Genomic DNA, 19,423 nt, shown 5'->3' on the forward strand with positions numbered 1-19,423 from the left:
GTGCCTTTATTCCAATGCATAATTTCCATCTCAGATAAATTCTGGTGAGTATCTCCAGAGTTTAGTATCTCTTCCCTACCTGTGACCTATCTCCTACTTTACATACAGTAAATATGAATATTTGTCATGTATATTGAAAGCAAAGCAAATAACACGTTTCAGAAATCTTAAGTTACTGCCACCTCACCCTGTCCTCTACCATAATGAACTTACAGATGCCTGTTACCATCTGAATATGCTCAAAGATTGCTCAAGCTACTGCACAATTGCACTCATCTCACACGCTAGTAAAGTAATGCTCAAAATTCTCCAAGCCAGGCTTCAGCAATACGTTAACCATGAACTTCCCCATATTCAAGCTGGTTTTAGAAAAGGAAGAGGAACTAGCAATCAAATTGCCAACATTTGCAGAATCATCAAAAAAGCAAGAGAGTTGCAGAAAAACATCTATTTCTGTTTTATTAACCGTGCCAAAGCCATTGACTATGTGGATCACAATAAACTGTGGAAAATTCTTCAAGAGATAGGAATACCAGACCACATGACCTGCCTCTTGAGAAATCTCTATGCAGGTCAGGAAGTAACAGAGCTGAACATGGACAACAGACTGGTTCCAAATAGGAAAAGGGGTACATCAAGACTGTATTTTGTCACCCTGCTTATTTAACTTATATGCAGAGTACATCATGAAAAATGCTGAGCTCGAGGAAGCACAAGCTGGAATCAAGATTGCCGGGAGAAATATCAATAACCTCAGATAGGCAGATGACACCACCCTTATGGCAGAAAGTGAAGAACTAAAGAGCCTCTTAATGAAATTCAAAGAGGAGAGTGAAAAATTTGGCTTAATGCTCAACATTCAGAAAACTAAGGTCATGGCATCTGGTTCCATCACTCCATGGCAAGTAGATGGGGAAACAGTGGAGACAGTGACAGACTTTATTTTTGGGGGCTCCAAAATCACTGCAGATGGTGACTGCAGCCATGAAATTAAAAGATGTTTACTCCTTGGGAGGAAAGTTATGACCACCTTAGCCAGCATATTAAAAAGCAGAGACGTTACTTTGCCAACAAAGGTCCATCTAGTCAAAGCTACAGTTTTTCCAGTAGTCATGTATGGCTGTGAGAGTTGGACTCTAAAGAAAGCTGAGCATCGAAGAATTGATGCTTTTGAACTGTGGTGTTGGAGAAGACTCTTGAGAGTCCCTTGGACTGCAAGGAGATCCAACCAGTCCATCCTAAAGGAGATCAGTCCTGGGGGTTCATTGAAAGGACTGATGCTGAAGCTGCAGCTCCAATACTTTGACCACCTGATGCGAAGAGCTGACTCATATGAAAAGACCCTGATGCTGGGAAGACTGAAGGCAGGAGGAGAAGGGGACGACAGAGGATGAGATGGTTGGAGGGCATCACTGACTCGATGGACATGAGTTTGGGTAAGCTCCAGGAGTTGGTGACAGACAGGGAGGCGTGTTGTGTTGCAGTCCATGGGGTCGCAAAGAGTCGGACACAACTGAGCGACTTGAGAGTGTAGAGTGGAGCATTTCTGAAATTTGTGCACATAAGCTTACTAGCATCTGAGAACAGTTGGGAAAAGAAAATAGGAGTTAGTAAGTCAAAACTGATATATAGACGGAACAGCAAATATACAATTATAGTAGCATATCAAACAGTATTGAGGTAAAGCACAGTTAAAATTATGAGTGGAAAGAAAGTTATTTTCTAATAAAGGGAGTTTTTTATTTTCACAAATATTTGAAACTGCAGCTGCCTTTGAAACAGGAAAGGAAAAAGCAGAGTACGCCTATATGTTGATACCAGTATTCAACACCAACTCCTTATTAGTTCTTTAGCTAAGCTTGCAAATAATTCAGAAAAGCAGTCATAGGTAATCCCATTTATATATGCAGAAATATGTAATGGACAGTGATTATTGAAGTGGAGTGGTTAGTTAGAGTTGTAGATGGACCTGAAGAGGCAGACAAAGAGAAAGCAGCCACAGTGTATCTAATACATTGCACATCAACCAGAAACGCTGAACTGACAGTTGAAACACACCTGCAGCAAACTCCAGCTCTAAATATGGTCAGTGTGTAGTTCAGATGTTGATAATGGGTTAAGGTTGACAGATTATTGCATGTGTAAAATTCCAAATGCAAATATCCAGCATGTTCACAAGAACAAATTTTCATGGATAACCAGTTTTCCTTATTACTACACCTTTTTTCCCCTGAAATTATACTTCTTTTCCTGAAAACTGAAAGTTGTATAGATTGTTCTCTTTCTTCACATTCCTTTCAGCACATACCCATTTTAAGATGCTATAGATTCCTAACTTAGGTTAACTCCTTTGCACATGCTATTCATTTTCAAACTTCAGTTTTGAACAACTGTAGTTTAATAGAGATTAAGCATACTTTAGAATGAAAATGTGCCACTTTACCAAATAATACAGATTTTCTATGGAATAGAGAATGAAGATTCATCTGTGTGTACAGGTACACTTTGCCCTGGTCAAACAAGTCACATGCTTAATACGTTTTCAAAAATGCCACTCCCGACTCAGCACACGCACATTCACACAGAAACATACACACATCCAAATCCATTTTTCATGTAAAATATCTATGTCTCACGTATTAAAGGAAGTATATTTTCTATTGGGTATTTTTTATGTATTTTACTAATGTTTGAGTATGAGTTGTTGTTCCTTTTATAAATAATATATAGAATTTAGAAAAAACATGGTGAGAAATGATAGAGTTTAGAATATGCATGTATTTACCTATAGACACGTAAGTCAAAATCATTTTCCTTATACCTACGTACAATGGGATACATTTCTGTATGAAAATTTAAAAGTGAATCGTTGATTGGTTATGCAGTTCTGCCATGAGGTAGATATGTAATTTTCATCCACTTCTTTTGAGGAGTTTCTACTTTACAGCACCCAGTCCTACTTAGTTTAAGAAGTAAAGTTTCCTTTGTATTTCTCTTAGACTAGGATGTCCATAGGTATCCTAATGCAAAGAGAGTAGACTTTTTTTTCCCATTTATTTTTATTAGAGGAGACTTTTAAGTATCTGAAGAGAATGTCTCAGATCGTACATTTCCATACATTGGGAGGTTACTTTTTCCCTCCCAATTAAATGCAAGGACATTTCATCAATATGTTTTGAGTATCTTCAGATTTTCAAAATATCATTCTGAATTGGTGGTATCTCAGTGTGAGGTTTTCAGGGTTTAGCCTGGCAGCTAACATGAGGAAACTAAATTATTCTGGATCTTATTATCCGAGCAGACTAGTTACCAACAGTTTATGCTATAAACCTGTGTGTGAAACCCAGAGAAGAATGTGGTCTATCTTCCTTTCTATGGGGAGCCTTTTTAGGAGGACTTGTGGTGTCAACCAGTAGTGAGCCCCTCCTGAGGAAAGCAGGGTTTCCTACCAACATGTCATCTAATGAAAAGGAAAGATCCTTCATAATCAGATTTTAAGTCCTGCAACTCTAAAGCATGGCCAAGTATCTTTTTATTTCCTTTTCCCCCAACTGGCTCAAAAATTAGCTAAGAAAAAATCTTGTTAAGGTTGAATTTAGAAATAATGTTTCAGAAGGAAATAGAGATTCATAAAGAAATAAAAATTCAGGTAGAATAATCAGATAGAAAACTAGAGTAAATGTTTTGTGACACAGCAAGAATTGGACAAAGCACAGGGTTTTGAGAACAGCATGTTTTAATGTTTGAGACCAGTCTTTCTGAGGTGACTTGAAAGCAAGAAATATTACAACAAATAACTATGGATGCACTTTATATACTTGATGATCTCCCACACAATAATATCTGCATTATCATTTACACCTCTTAGTACCAGCACAGCATTCTGAAGTTTCCAAGCATAAGTTGTATGCAACTGAGTAGAAAGATGAAAATTAGCTCAGATTTCCAGAAGAGCTGGTTTTTCCTGGTGGCTCAGCTGGTAAAGAATCCACCTGCAATGCAGGAGACCTGGGTTTGATCCCTGGGTTGGAAAGATCCCATGGAGAAATCAAAATACTGGATCGTACCCAAGCCACATCTGCAGAAACTGAAATCCATTCCATTGTGAACATGTTGAATTTTAAAAGGTGCTTTTATTGTTGTTCAAAGTATGGATTTTAATGGCATTTTAATAATCCTTTGAAATGTGCTAGTACTCAGTGCCAAAAAAAAAAGAGTGATACCATTTCTTCAACTATAAGGTATTTTCCAAAAATAAGCCATATTATATCTTCATTTTGTAGGTCGATATTAATAATGGTCCTGATGTAACTGGTGCATAAAGACTCATTTGCTTCCTGGAAAGGAAAAGAAAGGTGAGTACTTACCAGAAAGCCATGGAAAAATGAAACAGGTAATGTTTAAATTCTGTATACTGAAGGTGTCATTTTTTCTAGTAATTAGCCCAATTTCTCAAGCTGGAGAGAAAAATTCTGTGATGCACTTCATGGATAAAACAATTATTTTCCCATTCCAGGGAACATGGAAGCTTCCTTTCCAGCTCTTAAGAGCTGCACACAATCAGATAAGGAGGGTCACTCATTAAATCCACTCTGAATGAGCGTTTCCACTCCTTGCTGCCCCTTCAGAGCATCCTCCGTTTAATGTGTATGTACTGCTACTTTAGAATAGACTGTTGGCCTACTCTGTTTGTGATCCATTGAGTAAAACCACACCTTCACTCTGCCATCTTTGCTCTATTCCTTCTAGTACATCCATCTCCTTATTTTTCAATTATCTATAAATCTTCCAAAAGGCATAATTATTGTGATATTCAAAACCGAGGCTTGTTTAAGAAAATCTGTTATCTGTGATTCTTCTAAATCTAGTAAATAAATTAATCTACATAGAAAAATTTTCTTCTCTATCTGTAAAGAAAAAAATATGTCATTGTGTAAAGAGCAGTAATTTTTCCTTATAACAATCAGATGTTAAGGGGAACCAGTATATTAATACATGTTGAGAAAGGAACTCTGGGAAGTTTTCAGCCTTTCACCTTCATATAGCCAGGTACAGACCATGATAACTGATGTTCAGGGCTCATTAAGCAATGATGTAATTGTTCATGTAATTTCAATAGAGAACAATATAGAAAAAAAATTACCACTATTGCACTACATTTGGAAAAGCATGTTTTTCCACTTGAACAAACTTTTATTATGTTTTGATTTTTCAGTGGATGATGTTTTTGTTTATTATATAAATTGTCTGGATTACTTTGTTTAATCATAACTCATTTGTTATTAGACTGGTGACAGGTCTTAAAGGTGATGCAATATATCCTTTATGTGTTATGATGTGAGTGTATTAGTTTAGCATTTTGAATACATTCTTATCAAATGGATTGTAGGCAGAATTGTTCCATCTTCTTTTTAGTAAGTAGTGACAGAAATCAGAAAGAAAGATTGAGGTGCCTTCTTAGGTTCAAACTCAAAATCTCAATCCCCCAAAAAAATATTGGTCCAAATTTTCCACTTCATTTTTTTTTTTACATTCACTTTGACTGATATCACACTTTGAAAATGGACAATTTTGCTCTGTTTAAATTTATGACTTTCTGAAATGACTCCATAATTTACAGTGGATGCTGATGAATCCTTGCTTATTGGAAACTCATAAAATATTATTAGGGAATAGCTGTGATAATTTGTGTAAAATAGTTACCCTGACTTTGGCACGTACTAAAAGCTCAGTAATTATCAGTAGCAGCTCCAGAATTTCTACATAAGACAGCTTAAAATCCACAGTTGGATTGGAAGCATATAGCAAGAAGACTTGTTTTAAGTTATAGATTTTTTTATAGCAAGTATATTGCTTTAACTTTGATTGTATATATTTTTTGATGTTCCTGGAAAGATGGCAGATAGAAACTATGGGTCATACCTGTGCCATGTATGATTATTAAAGAAAGGCTTAGGGAAGATACATTCAGGCATTCATTCCTCTATGTACAAGAGAGCATGTGCAGTAGTACCTAAAACACAGAGGCTTAAAACACCTCTATAGTTTTTGCCAAAACTCAAATCTGTCTGTATTTATCTGATTTTTCCTGTAAACTCTGAGTAACTTAATTGTACTGTGTCAAACATTGTTTGTCTTCTGTTTTCTTGTACTGTTATGTTCAATTTAAGCTCATGTATTGTAATCATTCATTAGGGCTTCCACATTACACATTTGTGGTGCACACTGTGATTTTGGATAGCATGTATATATGCAACAATCCTGTTTATATTAATATGCTATTTTCATTTTAAAGTGGCATATTTTATCTTATTTTATCTCTACCATTTATTGAGTTTTCATTTCTCATTAATTTTTAGCTTATTTACTTTTCCTTTTTATTTTCTTTTCCCTTGTAAATTCCAGTCTCCCCAAATATCTATCATTTTCAATTTTACATACATTTCCTTAGTTATCTGTTAATTAGCTGTAATTTTAATATAATCAACTAGCTAGAAATAAGAAAAAGTCCATATATAGCTTTTGTGCAATATTCTTTGTCGCACATTATGTGACAATTTCCTATTTTAGCCCATTCCTCCCAGATTCATTGATGTTTTAATTTTCATTAAGCATCAAAACTTCAAGAATCTATCAGAAATGATAGTTGGCCAGACATGTGCAGTAATATTTACAGCCTAACTTGTAACCCCTTTTTGATGAAATAGCGAGTAATATATAAATGAATGTTACTAAAGCCATATATATATTGTTATATATTTTACTTACTTATTTTGCATTCTTCAATCTACATGCACAGTATGATATTGTAAAAGCAATAAACATCACTGCACCAACACTCATTAAGATCATTTCTACCAGGCCAAGGAGGTTTATTTTTCCAGTTACTTGATTTCTGAACTTTTCTGCCTTCTCATCACCAATAGTGGCAGTCTGCAATCAAGATAACTATTAGCATTATTTCATTTCATTAGCTTATTAACAAGTTACTCAAAACTCTCCACTTTTATATCAGTCCTTTTTCAAAACACTGTGTTAGTTATCTATAAGACAAGCCAATGAAAGTCCTTTTGCGTATCAAAGATGGCAATAAGTGTCAAGATTGAATATTTAGAAAGAGAAATACAATTTTCCTCCCTTGAACATGTTATATGCACTGACTTTATTGATCTATACAACAGTCTCATGGAAATATCTTTGTTTTCCAAAGGATGTTTGCTAGTGACAGAGGGAAATGGCAAAGGTCAACAGTTTCTTTCCTCTAAAGATTTCTGCAGTGCTTTTCCTAATTCTGTGGTTAATGGACTCCATGATTTGTACTAAAAATATCTTGTCAGGTACTTGGATAGACTGCTGACACCTACTCTTACTTGGTCATTGTAAGCTTGACTTGCTTTTATTATCACTGCAATATTCACAGTGAGTTCTTGGAGTTGCATATATCCATGCCTCTTTCCTAGCACAAGCAGTATGACAAGAAAAATGTTTTCTAGTCATATTATGAAAATAATATGAAATTCTAGGAAGTACTTCATTTTCCAGAAATAAAAGCACTGGAAACTAATGTAAACCTTGATATTTCTGTGTAGCCTGGTTCCTGAAAATATTTATATATTTAATAATATATAAACTCTCTCATATAAGTAATGGAAGCATATACAACTTCAAATTCTATACATGTATATTCTGTTTTCAAACATTGAAAGCTTTTTCTATGTAGGAAGTTTATCATTTTTGGTGACTAATAGATAAAAATACTAACCTCATTAAGCCAAAGTATAGGCACCAAATAGTTGTGCTTCAGACCCTTTAATGCTCTGTAATAAACATTGAAAATAATTATGAAAATATATACTAATATAATAAAAATATTTAATACAAATGTTAGTAACTGCTAGTGTAAATAAGTGTTCAGAAATTTCTGAACATTTTAAAAATTCTAAAAAATTACATTCTAAAAAATTACAAATTACTAAGTTTCTTGACTTTTTGTTCCCTGTAATGAATCATTTAAATTTTAATATGTCTGTTTCTCAGATATCTTTCATTCTTATAAATCTTTCTAATACAGGTTTCTAACTAGATTAACTTTTAGTAAGTGTATATTTTCCCTTTTGACAATTTATACCCAGTAAACTTGAATTGTAAAAACAATTGTTATGGAAATATTTGGACAGCTAGCAAGATGAACAGTGTCACAAAATACTAACTCCAGAATATGTATAAATGCCATTTCAATATGTACTAGATATAATTCTAAATTACAGATAAAAATCATAAGCATTTAGTAATGATTTCATGATATTAAGCCAAAGAGAAGTTTTAATTTTATACTATTTCCATTTAATTTCATACATGTACTCACTTTCTGACAAGAAAATTCTAAAAATTGAATGAACCTGTTTAAGAGACTCACACAATATTTTTTGCTGGCTTAACTAGTATATTGATCTGCAGCCGTTGTGCAAATTGTAAAGTGAATCCAGTTATCTAAAAAAAGAGAAACTAAAATCATCACCAACTTCTTTTAAATAATTCATTTATAATATGCAAAACTTTGTTACAGAAACTAAGGTGAAACTGTAGTACTTAAAACTTATGAAATTAATTAATTAATGGAACATATTAAATATTATGTACATAAAACATCATAATTACATTTTATGTACATATGCATGAGTATATACACACATGTGTATATATGCGCGCGCACACACACACACAATTTCTTTGCCCAGACTGCTATCAAGGTTTTAGTTAGATTTGTGATATTTATCTGAATTGGTTTTGGGAAATCAACAATAGTAGTGAAATCTAGAACTCATATAGTCAGTTTAAATCCTGAACTATATATGGTCTAAAATATATTCAGTCAGAACCCATGTATCATCAGTATAATTACAGCATTACTTCTAGTATTATTTAAAATGAAATGTGGCTATTAAAATTCTGGCATACCATTTAACTTTTGAAAAGGAAGAGTATTTGAAATAAATTAAAAGTTGAAACTGTTACAGTATAGGAAACTTAATAGATTTTTCTTTATGCTAAGTATAACATATCTTGCTTTAAATGCACATATACCCAAAAAATCTTTTAGTTCCTTGTAATCTACAGTGTCCCTTCATATAAGTAATATTCACAGTTAAGTATAAAATGAGCATAAAATTGTAATTTATACTAAATTGTTTTAATTCAATTAGAATCATATCCATCATTTCTATTCATGCATTATGAACAATTAAAAATGCTTATAAAACTTTATATGTTGCAAAACTAAAATAGAATTACTTTGGCATTTCATAAGCAGCAATAGGAAGACAACCAACATTATTTTCCTTGAAGCAAAAGTAAGTAAATATACACACGTCACTCTATGTAGAATAGATAATCAATAAGAGCCTACTATATACCACAGGGAATTACACTAGGAATTTTTTAATAAGGGAAAAGAATCTGAAATATATATCTCTATATATGTAATATATATATAAGTATATGCACATATATATATAAATATGACTAAACCACTTTGCTATACACCTGCAATTATATGGCATAGTAAATCAACTATAATTCACTAAAAAATCAATTTATCTAGATTGTGATGTAATAAATATGATCAATAAATGTGATTAACAGAAAGAAGAGAATTTAATTTTTCTTTCAGTAAAACGTACTAAACCAATCAGATCAATAATATATATTTGCTTACAGGTTCAACATCTAAGTATGTGCTATGTTCCTCTTCATTTGGACTTAAGCCTTCAATAGGTTCTGCAATTTCAGGACTTGCATGTAGAAAATGAGGACGTGAAATGTACACAGGTTTTCCTGAAAACAGTGTTCAAGAAACATTTGGGATAAATTGTTTTCCTCATTTCACATAGCACTCAGAAAAGATTTCCTTGAAAATAAAGCTTTTTAACTTAAAAAGAAAAAGAAACATAGAGTTGCTTTGAATAGAAATTGAGGGATAAGGGTGAGGGAAAAGTATCACATCTGATCACTTTTGATCAAAAATAAAACATAAACTTCTGTTGTTCATCCCTTAAGTGTTTATTTTCAATATATAAAGCTTAGCTACTGAACACAAAGTTATTAATACAACCATATACCTTCATGTTTCAGACAGTAATATGTCTTTGAGAATTTATTTAAGAGGCTTTCTTTATTATCACCTACTCGGCTTTTCTTTCTTTAGTCTCACCTACTCCGACATGAAGAAGGTGAGCAAAATGAGAGAGACTCCCAATTTATTGATTGAATCAACTTTTGTTTCAGAGACATCTTGAAATATGCTTACTTTTATTTACCATTTCCTAGGGTAAAAAAAGTTAGAAAAATGTCAGATAAATTAGGATGCTCAGAGTATTCTGGGAATTATTTTCATTTTGCTCTATATCTGAAAGGAGCAGAGATTCTGCACAGAAAAGGAAACCATCAAAAATGAAAGGCTGCCTATGGAATGGGAGAAAATATTTGCAAAACACATGATTAACATCCAAAATATACAAGGAATTCACACAACTGAAAAAATAACTTAATTAAAAAATGAGCATAGGACCTAAAGAAACATTTCCAAAGTAGTTCAGGGAAGTATCAGTGTGGTTTTATCTAAATGAAGTTTTGCAACATGGAAACAACTGGGGCCTTGAAAGTGGGACAACGAAAAAAAAAAAAAAAAATCCTACTATTACACTTACTTTCTGCCCTTACTACTTTCTCACTTTAGATTTCTGGTAAAAAAGGAATCCTGAGTGGAGTTTACATTTTAAAGAATATTGCAGATTAGGCCATGAATTGTGACATGAGAACTTTTGCATACCTTCTTTGCATTTGCTAATATCTAGCACACCATATAAGGTGCAATCCTTGGAGATAATTTTTTCTGTGCAGAAACAATGGTTGTCTGGATTTTGAAGTGGAGATGCAAAAACCCTGGGTGGAAGAACAAATCTATACACAGGGATTCCTTTTAGATTAATTTCGGCTCCAAACACAGCATAAAATGACCTAAACACAGATAAGAAAGAGCTTCATTTAGGGAACCTCAACTTCATTCTGGAGATTCTTTTTTTTTTTTTTTCCCCTTATTTTAAAATTTATATTATTGCTTTGAATTAGAAAAACTGGATATAATCTTGTTAGAATTCTTGCTTAATTCCCTAGAAATAAAGTTTTTGTGATCCTCTGTCCATGGAATTCTTTCAGGCAAGAATACTGTAGTGGGTAGCCATTCCTTTCTCCAGGGCATCTTGCCAACCCAGGGATCAAACCCAAGTCTCCTGCATTGCAGGCAGATTCTTCACTGTCTGAGCCACCAAGGAAGCCCATTTTAAGACACACCAGGGCTCAATACCTGAGTATGAACTATTTTTACCTTTGTTTTCAAACTCTTCTGAGAATAATTTTTGTTTCAGAATTACTATGGAGTAGTTATATTGAAGGTATTTTCAGAGCTAGTTTCTAATATTTATGTGACTGGGCTTCCCTTGTGGCTTAGATGGTAAAAAATCTGCCTGCAGTGCAGGAGACCTGGGTTTGATCCCTGGGTTGGGAAGATCCCCTGGAGGAGGAAATGGTGATCTACTCCAGTTTTCTTGCCTGAAGAATTCCCTGGACACAGGGCTACAATCCATGAGGTTGCAAAAGAGTTTCACATTCTTTTTCAGATTCTTTTCCATTATAGGTTATTACAAGATATTGAGTATAGTTGCCTGTGGTTTACACTAGGACCTTGTTGTTTATTTTATATAGAATAGTATGTCTATGTTAATTCCAGACTCCTAGTTTATCCCTCTTCCACTTTCACCTTTGGCAACTGTCAGTTGATTTTAAATGTTTGTGAAACTATTTCCGTTTTGTAAATGAGTTTATTTGTACCATTTTTTAAGATTCCACATATAAGTGATATCATATTTGTCTTTCTCTGACTTACTTCACTTAATATGGTAATCTGTAGATTCATCCATGTTGTTGTAAATGGCATTGTTTCATTCTTTTTATGACTTGAGTAATGGTCCATTGTATATATACACCAGGTCTTCTTTATCCATTCATCTGTTAATGGGCATTTAGGTTGCTTGCATATCTCGCCTGTTATAAATAGTGCTGCTAAGAAATTGGGGTGCATATACCTAGAGTTTTTGTCTTTTTTGGGTATATGTTCAGGAGTAAGATTGCTGGCAACTCTTTTTTTTTTTTAAGGAACCTCCATTCTGTTTTCCGTAATTGCTGCACCAGTATACATTCTCATCAACAGTATAGAAGGGTTCCTTTTCCTCCACATCCTCTCCAGAATTTATTATTTGTAGATGCTTTGATGATGGTCATTCTGACTGGTGTGAAGTGATACCTCACTGCAGTTTTGATTTGCATTTCTCCAATAATTAGCAATGTAGAACATTTTTTTCACATGCCTGTTAGTCATCTGTATGTCTTCTTTGGAGAAATGTCTATTTAGGTCTTTGGCCCATTTTTTGATTGGGTTCTTGTTGTTTTGATATTGAGCTGTGTCAGCTGTTTGTATCTCTTCTAGACTAAGCCCTTTTGAGTTTGATTGTTTGTGAATAATTTTTCCCAGTCTGCAAGTCCTTTTTAAATTTTGTTTATGGTTTCCTTTACTATGCAAAAGCTTGTGAGTTTTATTAGGTCCTATCTGTTTATTTTTGCTTTTACTTCTATTGCCCTGGGACACTAACCTAAGAAAACATTGCTACTATTTATGTCTGAGAATATTTTGCCTAGGTCCTTTTCTAGCAGTTTTACGGTGTTGTTTCTTATATTTAGGGTTTTAGGCCATTTTGCATTTATTTTTGTGTATATTGTGTGTGTGTTCTAGATAAGTTAGTTTGTTTCAGATTTTTCTTATTTTTGAGGAAGATCTGTATTGCTATAAACATCCCTCTTATGACTGCAGTTGCTGCATCTCATAGATTTTGTTTGGTTATATTTTCATTGTCATTAGTCTCAAGGTATTTTTAATTTCCTCTTTGATTTCATCATAGATCTTTTTTTTTTTCCATTTTTTAGTAGCATGTTGTTTAGTCTCCATGTAATCATCTTTTCTCATCTCTCTTTTTGTGGTTGATTTCTAGTTTTATGCCATTGTGGTCATAAAAGATGCTTAAAGTAATTTCTAAGCATCTTAGAAATTGTTACATTTGTTTGGGCTTATTATATGTCTTAGTATGTGGTCTACCCTTTAGAATGTTCCATGTGCACTTGAAAGGAATACACAGTAGCCTGGTTATCTTAGGATGTAATGTTCTAAAAATACCAATTAAGTCTAATTGCACTGTTATATCATTTAGTATCTCTGTTGCCTTATTGATTTTCTGTAAGAACAGTCTGTTTCTTGATGTTTATAAGGGTGCTGTGAACACACTGAGAATGAGGCTGCTCTGATGGGGCCATGCCCTACCATTTTACTAGTTTAGCAAAAGAAAGAGAATGTCTTGCTTAGAAATGAAAAAGTAGAAAATGATTTGCATTATGCAAAATATTCTTCTACAACTTTCAATTTTTTTAAAAAGCTTAATAACATATTATGAATTCTATATTTATTTTTTAATACATCAAGAAAAACTTCCTAGAGAATACATTTTATTTTTCTCCAATACTATGATTGTTAAGTATGAACTTCTGGGTCTGTGTTTTGTAACTTGGTGAAAGAATTCTACAGAACTATATCAGTGACTTTGTCTTACCTGCAAATGTCAGAGGAAAAGAATTGTAGTACCCGATTCTTCTCAATGAAAGGTGGAAATGAGGCTCCATCTATTTAGAAATCAAGCCAATTGCAAGGGATTAGGTGGAGTATGTGTCCTAGAAAAATCTAGAAATCTTGATTTCAGCTTGGTTAAGAGAAATATAATGCAAACTGTACTATAACATTGATATTCTCCAGTAGTCACATTTTAAAAATAAAACAAGTATCAGGTATATTTTATCTCACCCACCATATCCAAAATATAATTTTAACTTGTAATCAACATAATAATTAATGAAACTCCAGATCTAATATTTACTTACAGCCTATCTCCATTTGTACTGGCTGCTTAGGTGTGAATATGGCTAGTAGCTACCATATTCAGCAAGTCTATCTACTATACACATTCACTGGTATCCATTCATATTAACTTTTCCTACTCCTTAAAGTTTAAAATGTGTACAATGGCAAAACCACATGTTGTTAAAACTGTGATTGTGTTTATTTTTTGAAATCCCCACCATATATGTAGAGTAGCACTTTTCTTACCTCGAGGTTCATTTGGAACTCCTGTTTGGTAAATGTTGTTCTTATTTTATATAGTGATTCATTCATCTGCCCTAACAGCAGATTAATATTTTTAAGTCATGTATTGAATTCTCTCACTAAATAGAATTTCCTGAATGTGGTAGGGGAAAGCACACATGAAACTAAAAAGGACATTTGCTGAGTTTATTGTATCTCTGCTCTGGTTATGAGGACTTCCCAGGTGGCTCAGGGGTAAAGAATCTGTCTGCCAACCAAGATGTGTGGATCCGATCCCTAGGTCAGGAAGACCCTGTGGAGAAGGAAATGGTAACCCACTCCTGGGAAATCCCATGGACAGAGGAGCCTGGCAGGCTCCTAGGTTCATATGATTGCAAAGAGTTGTACACAACTTAGAAAGTGAACACTATAGTTATAATCCATGGCATACAGTGGATATAAGAAGAAATAGCTAGATAATTCCTCCATTTATTCCACAAATACATATCAGCAAAATGAGCCACCACTGAATGTGTTTGTTCAAAACAGCAAAACCAATCCTTCAGTTATGAATACATGCTGTTTTTTGGCAACCGTGCTAACCTTGTGATCTTATTTCATTACCCTTACACTCTTATGATAAGTGAAATACAACAGATGATCGCAGTGAATTAGATCATGATATTGAGAGAATGGAATATTGAAAATTAGCTTAAATTCCCAAGATTGTTCCTGAATGGGCATTGTCTGTGACTGCCTTCCCAATACCTTAGTCATAAAAGAAAAGAATGCATTGAAAATCTTTAAAAAAATCATAAGAAATATCATTGAAGATTATGTCATAGAGACCAGCAATTACAGTGGGTCATGATCATAAGAAGACTGATGTTAGCCAGGCTCTCTTTCTTTAATACATATAAATCAAATGTAAATCAATATAATCAGTTTATGTCTCTTTAAATTTGTTGAAGAAGGTAGAGGAAGTGCTTCAAAATCATGATTAAAACTCCTTAGAGCCTTTTCATTTCATTAGTCTCTTTTCCTAGTGCCGTAACCAAGAATCTCTTTCACAGGGTTTCATCAGAGACCCTGGCCTGTACAATCAACCTTTGCTCCTAGTTTATTTTACTGCTGTTTTCTTCTTACTTTTAACTTTGTGCCTGGTGCTCATGTATTTATGTTATTGTCATTAATAAGTTCTCTACCTCCTTTTTTAAAAAAAAATGTCTTTGTTTCTTAGTTTTGGACAAAAAATGTTTAATATTTTTTCTTAAATCCATGAAGACCCCTTTACTATTTAGGAGAAGCACAGTATATTTCAACTTCCCAGGTGGCTCAGTGGTAAAGAATCTGCCTGCAATTCAGGAGATACAGGTTTGATCCCTGGGTCAGGAAGATCCCCTGGAGAAGGAAATGGCAACCCACTCCAGTATTCTAGCCTGGGAAATCCCATAGACAGAGGAACCTGGTGGGCTACCGTCCATGAGGTCTCAAGAGAGTCAGATAGAACTTAATGACTAAACAACAGTATATTTCTGTCTGTATCTGAGGGTACAGTATGAAGTTTATGCTTATGAAATTACTAGAGTTAGTGGTATTGGTACACTTGACAATTTATTGGCAGAAAGAACTGCTTAAAAGGAATTTCTTCATATACTTCATGACTCAAAGTGCACTACAAAGCAAAGTTAATAATGGTTTTGCTGCTTTTTTCTATGAGTGTTAAAAATTAAGGAAAGTAGAAAATTAAGTAAACATGCAAAACTCATCAGCACATTTGGAAAAGTAAACATTTCCCATGTTTGCTTTTTATTCCCTACCTTTTATCTAATTTTGTATTTAACATTTTTCATCTTCATTATATTACTTTGCTATAAAGTATTACCTAACTGACTTTATAAACATTATATTGTTCTTCGGGGCTTCCCTAATAGCTCAGTTGGTAAAGAATCCGCCTGCAATGCCGGAGACCCCCATTTGATTCTTGGGTTGGGAAGATCCCCCAGAGAAGGGATAGGCTACCCACTGCAGTATTCTTGGGCTTCCCTTGTGACTCAGCCGGCAAATAATGTGCCTGCAATACGGGAGACCTGGGTCAATCCCTGGGTTGGGAAGATCCCCTGGAGAAGGGAACAGCTACCCATTCCAGTATTCTGGCCTGGAGAATTCCATGGACTGTATAGTCCATGGGGTCACAAAGAGTCAGACATGACTGACTCTCACTTTCTGCTTCTTAGCAACTGAAAGCTCACTTCATGGCATTTGATTCATCTAGCTTTTTATAATTGTACTTCTTCAACTAGTAGGCATATATTTGCTTTACTTCAAGGAGAATAATAAACTGGATCTAACCATACTCTAAATCTAAGTACATAGTACTTTTTCCTAACTCTAATTCAGAATGTTCATTTTTGCATACATTTCTCATGGTTAGGGTACAGGCAACCTTATTTTTGTTGCTGTTGTCCTTTTCTCTCTCTTTCTGACCATCTTATTCAAAATAGAGCTCTGCTTGAAAGTTCACTGATTCTACTTCAGCTTGAAGTCTTTGGAGGCATAACTTACCTTTTGTAATTATGTTGATATTTTAATTCTTTCCATTTTAAATGATTATCTATACAGTATCTACAAGAGGTGTAATCACTACTCTAAACGTCTCTAATGTTTTACTTCTGTGGTCAGGAAGGAATTTATTACATGTGTACAAAGCAAATGTTTCCCCGGAATGAAGTAAAGGCTCATCCTTGATGGCTAATTTTGAGAAATTTCATCACATTACACATGCATTTACTAAGCCTACAGAAAAATAGAGACTCTGAATTACGTTGTAGGGATACAGAGATATGTAAACGCATAACCTCAACTCCCAGAACATTGTAGATATGGAAGTGGATTTTTGGGAGAAAGCAGTTGGTTTCACTGTGATTTTTACCACAAACCATATGCTCTTTTGGACTTCCCTGGTGGCTCAGATGATAAAGAATCTGCCTGCGACATAGGCGACTCGGATTCAATCCCTGAGTCAGGGATATCCCCTGTAGAAGGGAATGGTTACCCATTCCAGTATTCTTGCCTGGAGAATTCTTTGGACAGAGGTTGCCGTCCATGGGGTTGCAAAGAGTTGGACCGGACTAAGTGACTAACACTTTCTTTTTCACTTTCATATACTCTTACCTGTACCATTAATCATGCCACAATAACTTGGCCAATAGGAGAGATGCCTTAGGAATAAAAAGAAAAAAAGAAAATGATCATTTGAAGAGCACCTTTCTCACACCACTTTTTCTATTATGATTCAGTAAGTCTGACAAAATAACAACTATTTATTAACCTAGATGTGACAAATGCTAAGTTTAAGAAATGTTTTAAGCCATTTGGCCTATGTTTTGCTTGAAGTCTGCATCTTGTTGAGATAAAGGAAGTGCCTGAAACCATTAAGTGACCAGATTATAAAAGAAAAACTGCCAAATGTTGTTAATTAGAAACATGGAACAGAAACAGTTCTGCAAAAAGAAAATTGAGAAATATTTGTCCAAAATTTTGACCTTTTAGGAGAAAGATCCCCACTGAGGGAGAAATGGATTATTTGATAGTATGTTTTATTCACGCTGAATAGGATGAAGATATTAAATGGTTAACTGATATAAACTCAGTATGAAGGGTAAGAAGGGAGTCTGGAGGAGGAAAGAAAGAGAAGCAGATGTTGGATCAATAGAAATTAGAAACATGGATAATCAATTTATACGTTCCACTTCTTTTAACTCTTGTGTGTACTGGCATTTAAATAGGGCAAAGTTTATTAATTTATACTGTGGTACCTACATAAATTTTATGTGTATATATATATATATATATTTATATATGGAAACAATGAAAACAATAGTGGTGATAGTTTCTCTGCACACCCAGACACTTTTTGGTGATGGAAAATGAGTTTTTCACACTCCTAACATATCATCCAGTAAGATGTCAAGGCATGTTTTTGCTTCTTTTTTAAACAGAATAAGCTGCTCAGCCTGCCATGTTTAGTCTTGCCATGGTCAGTTAAATTAACTTGTCCTAATCTCAAACTCTTGTGAAATTCTTACTCTAATTAGGAGCACTTAGTAATTCTCCTCAAAACCTCTCTCTAATATTGAAATGGAAGCAATGCTCACTGTCCTCCATATGCAAACACTGATGTGATTCCCCTAAAATGAGCATTTAGAAGTGTTTCTTTTTTTCTCCATTAGACTTTTCTATTAAAAAAGAATATGTGATTATGGTCTCTCTAGAAGAAAAAGGATTACATGAGTATTTAACTGTTTTATGTGATTTTTTAAATAAGAACTCAGTGTCACATAATGATTAATCTATAAAAATATTTCATCTCTTTTGATTTTGATTACTTTATTCTTTGTCAGGAAATCACTGATCTAAAACTCATTTTAACTTTGAAAAGAAAATTCTGTCTCCCTTGATATTTATTAAAGTTCTTCCTATTTTAGACATATGATGAAAAATAGGCAGGAGTTAGGGAAAAGTAGGAAATCACGGCTGTATGAACATCTCATTCTAGTACTGCTTTGCAGGAGGTGTGCTTTTTATTTTTCAAGTTTAATATGTCAGTTTTAGAACAGGAAATAATAATTCCATTTTGTGTTGATAAATATTTTAAAAAGCTGTGTTATCAATAAAATCATTTCGAGAAAATTTTGAAAGGGAAAGTCATGAAAGCATTGGCCTGGATTCATTAAGCTGCCATATTTATAGACATACTTTGTCATGTCCTGGGAATGAGCAGTTTTTATATTTCATGCTCAGTAAAAAATAAAACATCAGTAAGATATACTGGATGCTAAAATGATGAGTTGACATATTGAGTTTCTTCCTTTTCATTTGCAGTTATGTAATTTTAGGGTGTATGATAATACCAGCTATGCAGCAGAGACGGAAGTAGTCCCTTTAGATTTCTTTATGTAAGAAAACTTGTTCATCAAGATCAGCCCTCCAGTGGGGCTGATACTCAGCAGCTATGCACTAGTGTGATGAGTTGTCACAACTAAAGGGTTAATGCCTGATAGACCAGGAGTTTCTAGGGCTGACATACAGGCAGCTCTGTTCCATAGGTTTGTGCCTGTGCCTTACCAGTGGTAAATAAGTTTCTTGTCTGCCTTAGAGTAGCCTAGTCACACACACACACAG

The 19,423-nt window shown here is 34.1% G+C and overlaps 1 protein-coding gene across 2 annotated transcripts in view; it reads right to left on the reverse strand.

The window, feature by feature from the left end:
- Window positions 1-3,718: 3,718 nt before the first annotated feature.
- The window catches only part of LOC122674019 (platelet glycoprotein 4-like), a 39,591-nt gene continuing 23,886 nt past the window's right edge, over window positions 3,719-19,423 (reverse strand). For both annotated transcript variants that reach the window (XM_043872004.1, XM_043872005.1), the window contains exons 7-14: window positions 17,414-17,460; window positions 13,713-13,782; window positions 10,829-11,016; window positions 9,716-9,834; window positions 8,417-8,490; window positions 7,763-7,817; window positions 6,769-6,933; window positions 3,719-4,337 (exon numbers count right to left, since the gene is read on the reverse strand). In XM_043872004.1, the coding sequence (XP_043727939.1) occupies window positions 6,769-6,933; window positions 7,763-7,817; window positions 8,417-8,490; window positions 9,716-9,834; window positions 10,829-11,016; window positions 13,713-13,782; window positions 17,414-17,460 (718 nt within the window). In that variant the 3' untranslated portion in view covers window positions 3,719-4,337. The remainder of the gene's footprint in view (window positions 4,338-6,768; window positions 6,934-7,762; window positions 7,818-8,416; window positions 8,491-9,715; window positions 9,835-10,828; window positions 11,017-13,712; window positions 13,783-17,413; window positions 17,461-19,423) is intronic.

Source organism: Cervus elaphus, chromosome 18 (assembly GCF_910594005.1).
Source record: "Cervus elaphus chromosome 18, mCerEla1.1, whole genome shotgun sequence".
NCBI lineage: Eukaryota > Metazoa > Chordata > Mammalia > Artiodactyla > Cervidae > Cervus > Cervus elaphus.